Consider the following 12,229-nt stretch of genomic DNA (forward strand, 5'->3'; position numbering starts at 1 on the left):
AAAATCACACAAGAAGTGCCACAATGGGCTTTAACAGACCCTGCCTCTTGACAGCCCCCCATCCTTGACTCTCTAAGAAGATGAGGAAAAACTCCCAAAAAAAACAAATCCTTGTAGGGAAAAAATGGAAGAAACCTCGGGAAAGGCAGTTCAAAGAGAGACCCCTTTCCGGGTAAGTTGGGAGTGCAGTGGGTGTCAGAAAGAAGGGGGTCAATACAATACAATACAATACACTGAACAAATTCTCAATACAGTATGAATATTATATAGTATATATATAAAAGCTGTTTGGGTGTCCTTCCGTCCCGTGAGTGCTACGCAGGCGCGGAGTTTCACACACGCCCCGTCCATTTTCAATGCATGATGGGATTTGTAGTTTCGTTTTTCCAGGTAAAAGATGATTTTCTACTCCAGACTGTGCGATATCTTCTTCTTCTTTCTTACTATATAAAAGCGGTCGGGATTGTCCTTCCGTCCCGCGAGTGGAAAGCGTAGGTATTTTTCATTTTTATTACTATTTAATTTAATATTGTTTTTTGTATCAGTATACTGCTGCTGGATTATGTGAATTTCCCCTTGGGATTAATAAAGTATCTATCTATCTATTCCGTTTATCACAGACTTACTACTTGCGGCTTGCAGTACGAAGCGACATGATGTGAGCAGAGTTCTGGTGCTCCCATCGTTCCCTTGCTTTTGTGTGCGATGCGCTGGAAAAATAGACAAAATTATGTCTCTGGAAATAATTAATGTTGATGGAGTACAAATGCCTCACCGTGTAGTAAATATCAGGGGGGTTCAAAAGGGCGACCTCAATATAGAAAAAGTTTCAATTTCATCACAAAAATAACAGAAACTACGAGTATTAAAGTAATACCGCTCAAATGCAGTATAACCAAATTAATCAGTTTGTATAAAATATCAAATTGATCTACATATTGAATTGCCTTCAGAAGTGGTCAACTTAAAAGGCGGGTCAGCCTAGTATAGTATATAAATAGTATATATAAAAATGTCCCATATTTCAGTTGTTCTCAAACTGTGGGGGCGCGAAGTAACAAAAAGGGGGGCGCGAAGATGTGATAAAAAGAAAACAAGAATCCAAAATATGAAAAATCCATCTATTGAAACCCAAACAAATGAACTTAAACTACATTCTGATACTAGAGAAATAAATAGAGAGGTAGATAAATGTCAATAAAAGTTAAGTAGGTATAATAAAATATGCATCTATATCATTAATTTAAATAAAAAACAAATTGGTATTAGTGGGCTCCTTTCAAAAAAACCTTAGAGTGGCACAATTAAAACTGTTATGAAAGCTCGGGTCTCAAATACTTAAAGGTTGAGAAACGCTGCCATATTTTGTCCCTTGTCCCGTACTGACCTTTCAGGGACACCCAAATATCCATGTATTTTGTTCATTTTCAAATTTTGTAATAAAAATATATTTTTACTTCCTTCTTACAGTGCTTAGTTGTAACTTTATAAGTAATTATACTTTCATTTCTCGGATTCTCTTGATGAAAATAACCCAAATGTAACGAGGAAACTCATGTTTGCTGCCTGTTTGCAGCTTGTTCAGTTGCTCTGGTTGGCTGAAGACAGCGACTCTGTTAACCGTTTTGCTCTCCAGCCGCGCTGCTGTGCAGTTCTGGATCAGCATTGCAACATACGGGGTCAACAGCGTGTGTTGTAGCACATGATGCTAATGTTGAGCGTGTCTTCTCGATGATGAATGTTCAGTGGACTGAATGAAATAAGTTGGATGTGGCTACTATCTTACTATCTTAACATTTTGAATATAAGTTTCTCAGTTTTGTTTCTTTTCATATTCTCCATAGGAAACAAAATTTTCAGTTTATTTCTGTATTGGTTGTATTAAATAATAATTTTCAAAATTATTTTCCTTTACCTGCGGTATGCTGGCGCCCTGCCCGGGGTTTGTTTCCTGCCTTGTGCCCTGTGTTGGCTGGGATTGGCTCCAGCAGACCCCCGTGACTCTGTAGTTAGGATATAGCGGGTTGGACGATGACTGATTTTCCTTTGCATTTTATTATATTATCTCTATTAAATAAGAATTTTGCAGTGATTTCACTGTCTCGGAATTTCTTTTACCTATCTGTATTGCCTGTATTAAATAATGCTATTTCTCTGTTGTCTGTATTAAATAAATATTTTCAAATGATTTCACCTTTACAGAATTTTTTTTTAGCTTGTATTTAATAATTTAAAATGAGTTTACTTTTGTTTTCTTCATAACCCATTAAAATCCTTACTTTATGTTTTTAACTTATGTCGCCACTTTTATATATTATACTAGGCTGACCCGCCTTTTAAGGCGACCGACTTTAAAGTTGACCACTTCTTAAGGCAATTCAATATGTAGATCAATTTGATATTTTATATAAACTCATTAATTTGTATCACAACTGTATCACAGCCTGGTATGGGAATTGCTCTGTTGCTGACCGCAAGGCACTGCAGCGGGTGGTGAAAACCGCACAACGCATCATAGGGACTCCACTTCCGGTCATTGAGGACATTCACAAGAAGAGATGTTTACGCCGAGCTCGTTCCATTCTTAAGGACTCCTCTCATCCAGCCAACAAACTCTTCCAGCTCCTCCCCTCCAGAAGGCGCTACAGGAGCCTTCCGACTAAAACCAGCAGGTTTAGGAACAGCTTCTTCCCCACAGCGGTCACACTTCTGAACTCAGTCCCCCGTTGAACCTTCACATCCACACACACTTAATCCTCTACACTACTCCTCCTCCCTTTCCTTGTACATACCTGTATATACCTGTGCACACACAGCACACCTGTACATTGTACATCATATATCATATATTGTACATCTGTATATATTACAATACTCATAGTATTACAGCACATACATATCACATCTGTATATTGTACATCTGTGTATATATATAATAGTACTTATAGTATTACTGCACATACATAACACACCTGTATGTTGTACTGTATGTATATATATATATATATATATATATATATCTTATAGTATTACTGCACATACATAACACACCTGTATGTTGTACATCTGTATGCATATATATATATATATAGTACTTATAGTATTATAGTACATACAAATACATGTATAGGTACATACATGTATATTGTACATCTGTATATTTGCCATCCGCATTTAGAACATCTGTATATCTATCTATATATATCTATATATCTATTCCCATCTTCACTGTGCTCTTAACTGTACATATCGTATTTAACTGTACATAATATGCACATACTATATTTATTGCACTTCTGCTCTTTGCACTTCTGATTAGATGCTAAACTGAATCTCGTTGCCCTGTATTTATACACGTGTAATGACAATAAAGTTGAATCTAATCTAATCTAATCTAATATAATTTGGTTATACTGCATTTGAGCGGTATTACTTTAATACTCATAGTTTCTGTTATTTTTGTGATGAAATTGAAACTTTTTTTCTGTATTGAGGTCGCCCTTTTGAACCCCCATGATATTTACTACGTGGTGAGGCATTTGTACTCCATCAAAATTAATTATTTCCAGAGACATAATTTTGTCTATTTTTAGAGCGCATCGCGCACAAAAGCAAGGGAACGATGGGAGCACCAGAACTCTGCTCACATCATGTCACTTCGTACCGCAAGCTGCAAGTAGTAAGTCTGTGATAAGCGGAATACCGCTACGCTTTCCACTCACGGGACGGAAGGACAATCCTGACTGCTTTTATATAGTAAGAAAGAAGAAGAAGATATCGCACAGTCTGGAGTAGAAAATCATCTTTAACCTGGAAAAACGAAACTACAAATCCCATCGTGCATTGCAAAATGGGTGGGGCGTGTGTGAAACTCCCCGCCTGCGTAGCACTCACAGGACAGAAAGACACCCGACTGCTTTTATATAGAAGGATATTGGTCTGGGTGTGTAGGGGGCATGTATAAATTTATATATATATAGTAATGTGGAGAGAGATTTTAAGAGTGTCCCATATTTCTAATTTTCTAATCTGGCAACCCTAGGATAACCTCTTCACTGTCTTTGGTTCAAGTGTTATGGTGACAGCCTAGAAACCACAAGGGCGCTCAGACAAATTCTGCGTCCCTGAACAACTCACTTAATCTCCTAAGGATACACGTGAAAGTAGTATCGCTAATAATTTACACATCTGGAGACAACCATGAGTGAAATGTGCTAAAAACTGGGGAGGACAATTAGACGGCTCACTGAGTGTCACATTTCTGCACCAATCCAAAGCCTTATGGAGGCGGGTCTCAAAGAAGGGGCGGGGATTTCAAACTCTAAAGATTAGAGGTGCTCACATTAAGCAAGCTTCTGATTACAATGATCTGTCTACAGTCAAAAAGTCTCCTGAGAAACCTAATTTGACATTAGAACAGCTTCTTCCATTAAGGATTTAGGATGCACAGTGACCGATACGAACCATTACCAACACCCCATGCTATTGCTGATACATTATTTGCACATTCCATTGCTCCACATCTTTTTAGTGTTGCTAGTATGTATTGTATAGAGTATAAGTTTGAATATGTCTAAGAGTTTAGTAATGTAAATGTAATGTGTCTATTTTTGCACAGTGTGTGATTGGTGAATTCATATTTCAATGTATTATTATGCATATACTCTACGAGGTGAGACACAAAAATAACCGGATTGGTAAAAAAATATATTTATTGATGACTTGCAGCATTCTAAACATTGTCACCTTCTATATAGTCCCCCTCCCAATCTCTACACCACTCCATACGTATCTTCCATTCATGGAAACAGAGCTGCAAGTCTTCTTGCTTGAGGCTCTTCATCCATTGAAGAAAAATGCATTCCCTTCAGGTCACTTTTGATTTTTGGGAACAAGTAAAAAATCACAGGGAGCTAAATCAGGCGAATAGGGAGGATGATTGAGGACAGGAGTGTTTTTGTCAGTCAAAAACTGCTTAACGGAATTAAAGCAGTCCGATAATTTCGAAATAATCAGATTCACCGTTTTGATGTTTTCATCCGTCCGAGACGAACGTGGGTGATCTATGCGTTGAACATCTTCCACATTTTCTTGTCCTTCCTTGAAACGTTTGTGCCAATCAAAAACTTGTGTGCGAGACAAATTATTATCACCTTACTCTATTTTTATCATTTCGTAAGTTTCTGCGACAGTTTTGTTCAATTTCGCAAGAAATTTGATGTCGATTCGCTGTTTGATTTTTTCTCCCGTCGTTATCGTGGCAAAACGTGTAGCGAATGTTGTGCAAATCCTGACTGGGCTCTTCACAGGATATACCTAGCCGGTCAGCGGTTTGAGAGGGCGTGTAGGAGGGTATGATACAGTTCTATGATTCACGTCCGGCCGACCTCCGGACGGTTTTCTAGGAAAGCCCCAAGCCCAGTCCGGTTATTTATGTGTCTCACCTCGCCATCAGGACCGTCTTAACAGCATTATAGGCCCCCTGGGGCAAAGCAGTGCACTGCGACCCCTACCTACACAACCACTCAGCAAGTCACAACATATAGGGTGGTCCAGATCTAATTATGCAGATCCAGGTCGTCTGGATGACTTTGATTTATGCGGCGACGATTCCAGTTCGGCCAAAGACGATTCTTCATGTCGTCAGTTCGCACACTTCTCGATGGTCGGAGATTATTCGGGAGGTTTTCTATGTAATAAACTTAATAAGTGATAGCATAATGAAAATTGAATAATTAGATCTGGACCACCCTATACATAGATTAGCATGGGGCCCCTATGCCCGTGGGGCCCCCGGGCAACTTGCCTAGTGTGCCCATGCGTTACAACAACAACAACATTTATTTCTATAGCACATTTTCATACAAATAATGTAGCTCAAAGTGCTTTACACGATGAAGAAAAGGGAAATAAGAGAGAAAGTAAGAATTAAAATAAGACAACACTAATTAATATAGGATAAGAGTAAGGTCCGATGGCCAGGGAGGACAGAAAAAACAAAAAAAAAAACTCCAGACGTCCGGAGAGAAAAAATAAAATCTGCAGGGGTACCAAGGCCACGGGACCGCCCAGTCCCCTCTGGGCATTCTACCTAAGATAATTGAAACAGTCCTCTTTGTATTTAGAGTTCTCTTGGAAGGACTTGATGATGGCCCTGACTGCCATACTACTGTGGTCCCTGCATGCAAGTTTTTCACTAACTTGTACATTCGTGTTAAGTGATGTGACAATAAAAGTGGCTTGATTTGACTGGACACTTGAAATTTTTTTTCAGTTGCATCCCACTTTGTTTGGTGTCCACCTTTGGTCAGTTGAGTTGATTGGACTGAATGGGAAAGGCGCACACCTGTCTCTAGAAGGTCCCACAGCTGAGCAAAAACCAGGCCATGAGGTCGATGGAGTTGCCTGCAGAACTTAATTGTGTCGAGGCACAAATCTGGGGACGGCTACATAAACATTTCTGCAGCACTGAAGGCTCCCAGGCCTCCACAATTCTTAAATAGAATAAGTTTCAATGAATTATGACTCTTCTTAGAGCTCTGCTGCTTTGGCCAAACTGAGTAATTGGAGGAAAAGGGCCTTAGTATGAGAGGCGACCAAGAACCTGACGATCACTCTGGCTGAGCTCTAGAGAACATCTATGGAAATGGGAAAAACCTTCCAGAAGGACAACCATTACGACAACACTCTACTAATCTGGACCCTATGGCAGACATCACATGATGAAACATGAAAGCCCAAAAAAGGCACCTAAAGGGCTCTCAGACTGTAGAGAAACAAGATTCTCTGTCCTGATGAACCCAAGATTGAACTGTTTGGCGACAGATCTAAGCACAGTCACATCTGGAGGAAACCAGGCACTGTTTATCACCTGTGAAATACCATTCCAACAGTGACGCATGGTGGTGGCAGCGTCAGTGTCAGGGAAACTAGTTGGGGTCAAAGGAGAGCTGAATGAAACACAAAGTCCAGAGGTATCCTGACTGGAACCCTGCTCCGGGATGCTGTTGACTCCGAACTGTGCCTTGCGACAGGACAGTCACCCTAAGCACATAGACGGTACAGGAGTGGCTTAGGGTCAACTCTGTGAATGTTCTTGAGTGGCCCAGCCAGAGTCCAGACTTGAACCCAGTCAAACATTTCTGGAGGTTAGTTGTATACAAGCGGTTTCCATCCAACCTGACAGAGCATGAAAGGATCGGCAGAGAAGAATGGCAGAAAAAAATCCCCAAATCCAGGTAAGCACACCCAAGACGACTCCAGGCCATACTCGCCACCAAAGGCACTTCAACAAAGTACTGAGTCAGGCGTCTAAACTCTGGTGTTAGTGTGAGATTTCAGGTTTTTCTAACTGTTGTGATAATAGTAAAATTTGACTTTCTATGGTATTGAGTGTTGCTTGATGACGAAGAGAAGAATTCAAATGACTTTCAACAAAAGTCAGTCAGTCATTTTCCAACACAGTATATCCTAACACAGGGATCTGCTGGAGCCAATCCCAGGGTGCAAGGCAGGAACAAACCCCAGGCAGGGCACCAGCCCACCACAGGGACAATTTAGGATTGCCAATGCATGTCTTTAGACTGTGGGAGGAAACCCACACAGACACGGGGAGAACATGCAAACTCCACGCAGGGAGGTACCCGGGAAGTGAACCCAGGTCTCCTTACTGTGAGGCAGCAGCACTACCCACTGCGCCACCATGCCGCCCTTTCAACAAAAAGGCTGCAACATAACAAAATGCGAAAAAGTGAAGGGATCTGAATACTTTCTGATGGCACTGTAGCGGATCTGGCCAGGCTGATCACAGACCTTTTACCGAACCTCTAAGCCTTCCAGTCTTGAACAGTCATTTAAAATTGGGTGATTCCTGTAGGCAGGTGCCCTACCACTCAGCAAGACGGCAAAAAAAATAACGATAGCCCCCCAGATAATTCTATTTATTTATTTTTTTTGCAGATTAACGGCCGTAACATACCTATTTCACATAGATCGCCCATAAATCCTGGCGGACATATGCATTCTCCCGTCTGGTCGTGACACATTCCTCCATTTTTACAGTCTGTGCAGACTTGAGTGCAGTCAGGGCCCCATTTTCCAGCAGGACAATCTTAAGGGGATTATTAAAAATGGCAACAGTAAAAATGACTTTCAGAAACAGTAAGAAAAACATGAATTCAAGCTAGTGTCTAGAAAAGATTCTCGTTTTTTAAACATTCTGAACCATCTGGATAGAAAAGACATAAATTAGAATATAGGGATTCACTGCATTATTTGACTTCTTGTAAAAGTGTATTTGTGGAATCCTGATTTGCAGCAGTGTCTGTGTTTTATTTAAGCAAAACAATACTTGTAAGAATAATGAATAAAATTAAAACAAAAGGCTGATTTTAGGAAACTTTATAGTTTTCAACTATTTAATTCTGCTACCTGAGGCACTAGGATTACTTTCAAACAAGTATAAACAGCTATTGTAAAGATGACCACCCTCCTGTCTTATCTGTGGTGTACCCTAACAAACAGAGCACACCTTACGTTTTCTCTGAAAAGGATCACAGATTCTGCTCAGTTTTCCCAAAAATGAAAAAAGCTCCACAGAAAGTGTAATCATCATCATCATCATCACCCATTTGAGATGAAAGACACAAGCCAATTGTAAATTTGAATCAAAATCATTTGTAGATTCATCACCTAATTGCAACTTAGATCTACTTCAAGTACTTGGGGGTTCACATCATTGTCAGGCTGGACTGGTCTAATAACACAGAGGAACTAAATATGGAAGGGCAGAGCAGACTCTTCTTCTGCACTCCATTTTTTTTGGGTAGTGACATCCTTCACATCTTCTGCAACTCTGTGATGGCCAGTGCGGTTTTCTACACTGTGATGTGCTGAGCCGGTAAGATCACTTTAAGAGAGGCCCACCGAACCAACAAGCTGATTAAAAAGGCAGGCTCGGTTATCGAGCACAGTGTGGACCAGCTGGGGGTACTAATGGAGGAGAGAATGAAGACAAAACTGAGTGCCCTTGTTAACAACGCTGAACATCCTCTCCGTGAAACACTAACACTGAGGACTTTCAGCCAATAAATCATTCAGCAGAACTGAGCCAAGAAAAGCTGCAGGGGCTCCATAATCCCCAAAAAAATAAGTGTTTATAGTGCCTCACTGGGACTGAGACTGGGACTGTTATCATTACCCAGGTTAGACATTTTTCTACTTTTCTTAATTCTTGCGTATGTTTAAGGAAGGTTATTGTTATTTGTTGTAATGCTTCTTGAGCTTCTGTAAAACTCTACATCTATCTATGTAATCCTGCCAGCTACGCTAAAATTATCTATCTATCTGATCCTGCCAACTACGCTAGAATTATCTATCTATCTAATCCTGCCAACTACGCTAGAATTATCTATCTGTCTGTCTAATCCTGCAACTACGCTAAAATTATCTATCTATCTGTCTATCTATCTAATCCTGCCAACTACTCTAAAATTACTATCAATCTAATCCTGCCAACTATGCTAGAATTATCTATCTATCTATCTATCTATGGAAAATGTGTGCATTCTCCCTCTTTTACCCAGAATCTTATCAGGAATTCTGTTTTTCTCCCAAGGTGCACAGGCATTATGCCAGGATTGACTGATAACATCAAAGAACCGACTCTGCGGGTGTTCCTTCCTGACTTGTAAGGTTTCTAGCAGGACAGGCTCCAACCTGCTGTGTAGCCCTGAATGGCTTGAAACAGTTATAAGAATCTGGTACGCTGGTATTTTTCAACATGTAATGGTTATTCAAGAATGGAAAAAAAAATCTATGATGTCCTCATTTGTTAATTTCTTGATGGTTATTTTGAGTATAACTTAACATCATTCCCACTGACTTCTTACTATCAGCCTGATGAGAGCAGAAGTGTTTTCATTTCGTCCAATGAATCTGGCTGAATAGACCCCAGCATCACACAGAGAAACAGTCTGCAGGCCATAAATCAGCTTATCCAGGACATCATTTTTAGGAACTGAATGAATAAAAGTTCCTAAAAAACAGCAAGAGAAAAAGACAAACATAATTATTGATTATTTTTAACTCAAAATTCATTAATTTCAAATAAAAATGAACTTTCAACATTCTGATGTATCTTCTTCACCGAATGAACATATAGTTTTGTTGAAAATTTGTACCCAAATGCCTGAAATGGTCACTCTAAGGGTTAGACAGATTGATTGAAATATAAAATAAAAGGACGGAATCTAATTTGTATTTGTTTATTTATTTATTATAATTTAAACTTATTTCAAACCATATTTCTGTTTAGGCAAACACTCCACTAATCTGGGCTTTATGGTAGAGTCGCCAGACAACACATGGAAGCCCACTTGGAGTTTGCAAAAAGGCATCTGATGGACTCTGAGACTATGAGAAACTGAATTCTCTAGTCTGATGAAACAAATACTCAACTGTCTGGCCTCAACTGTCACATCTGGAAGAAATAAGGGCACCACTCACCGCCTGTGTAATGCCATTCTAACCGTAAAGCAGGCTGGTGAAGACATGACGCTATGAGGTTGTCTTTCAACAAAGGGAATTGGGACGCTAGAAAGGGTTGTGCAAACGCAGGTTTGGCAGGTCAAAGCAAGAAAATGTGGGTAGGAAGAAATGGGTACGAATAAATTACATAAAAGGGGTGGTTTTACCATATAAAAAAAGAGAAACTTCTCTCCCCCCAATATGAGTGTCTTACAGATGGCCATGGACAAGACACAACTATCTGAATTAACAACCTGAAAGAAAAAAGAAGGACCACCCCATGAGCAAAGTAAGTTTTTGCAGCTTTTGAAATTCTGTACGTGTTAATTGCTTTTATTATTGTTTGATTATGTTTCTATGATGGAATCACAAAACAGGTGTTTCCAAAACGGAAATCATGAAATTCATAGGAAAACTGGGACAGAAAAAACAAATCTGTTTTAATTGAATAAAGAGATTAGCACAGACAGTGGCATAGTTGGAGTTTGTGCCGCTCTCCAAAATACCTGAATATGTTAACCTATTTAAATATCCATCCATTATCCAACCCGCTATATCCTAACTACAAGGTCACGGGGGTCTGCTGGAGGCAATCCCAGCCAACACAGGGTGCAAGGCCGGAAACAAACCCATTATATTATATTATATTATATTATATTATTATATTATATTATATTATATTATATTATATTATATTATATTATATTATATTATATTAGAGAAACAACTGCCAAACAGAAGACCACTCGGTCAGACTTTACCACCTACAGACCACCCGTCTGCTCCCAAGCATCACGGATTGTTTAAGCAAACAGAGACTGCAGAAACCAAAGCTACAGCCGCCTGATAAGAAGCTTGCTATGTGACCCTGATTTGAATCGTTCAGGTTGTATGTCTTCATATCTAACATTTACTGTACATCTGGGGCCTCATGTATGACGCTGTGCGTAGAACTCGCACTATAACATGGCGTAAGCACAAAAGCCGAATTGTACTTACGCAGAAAAATCCAGATGCAGGAATCTGTGCGTACTCCAACTTCCACGTTCTTCCGCTACATAAATCCCAATCAGCGTGAAAACTAACACTCGTGCACGCGCATTATGTAATGCCCCAAATCCTCCCAGAATTACGCCTATTTGAATATGCAAATCAATATAAATCGCCCTTAAGCTCAGCCTTCTGTGAAAAGACAATGGGAAAAGCACGGGGAAAATATAAGAATTTCAGCGAATACCAAGTGGAGGCAAAGGAAGAACATACTATTTGTTCAAATAAACCGTGGAATAATCAAGAAAAGGAAGTTGATCGAGTGACATAGCGTGTTGAAGAAACTTGAAAGCTCACATTCACAAATCGCACAGTGCTGGAAATAAAAAAGAAGTCACACATCAAAGTCGCCGTGAAAAGAAGAGTTGTAAGCCCACTGTCTGAGTGTCATATGAAAGCTTATTAGGGTACAGAGAAAAAAAATAGGCACACAGTGGGGAAAAAGCACAAAATGTCAACTTCAACCTCGACATTTCCACTTTAATCACGTAGTTTATTTTGTCATTAAAGTAGAACATCATAAACTTCATCTTAAAATTGTTTAAATAACCAGTTTCTCAAATCACATCGTAATTAAAGTAGCACGTTAAATGCTTTGTTTTATGTTTGTTCTTCTATGTGCCCTCTGTGTGTGAATCACTACTTGCTTCTT

At 39.6% G+C, this 12,229-nt stretch overlaps 1 protein-coding gene across 1 annotated transcript in view; it reads right to left on the reverse strand.

The window, feature by feature from the left end:
* Positions 1–12,229, reverse strand: part of tek (TEK tyrosine kinase, endothelial) — a 126,167-nt gene that overhangs the window by 66,906 nt on the left and 47,032 nt on the right. The window contains exons 4-5 of the mRNA XM_039759703.1: positions 9,884–10,036; positions 7,979–8,110 (exon numbers count right to left, since the gene is read on the reverse strand). Coding sequence (XP_039615637.1) covers positions 7,979–8,110; positions 9,884–10,036 — 285 coding nt within the window. The remainder of the gene's footprint in view (positions 1–7,978; positions 8,111–9,883; positions 10,037–12,229) is intronic.

The sequence above is a fragment of the Polypterus senegalus genome, chromosome 7 (genome assembly GCF_016835505.1).
Source record: "Polypterus senegalus isolate Bchr_013 chromosome 7, ASM1683550v1, whole genome shotgun sequence".
Classification (NCBI taxonomy): Eukaryota; Metazoa; Chordata; class Cladistia; order Polypteriformes; family Polypteridae; genus Polypterus; species Polypterus senegalus.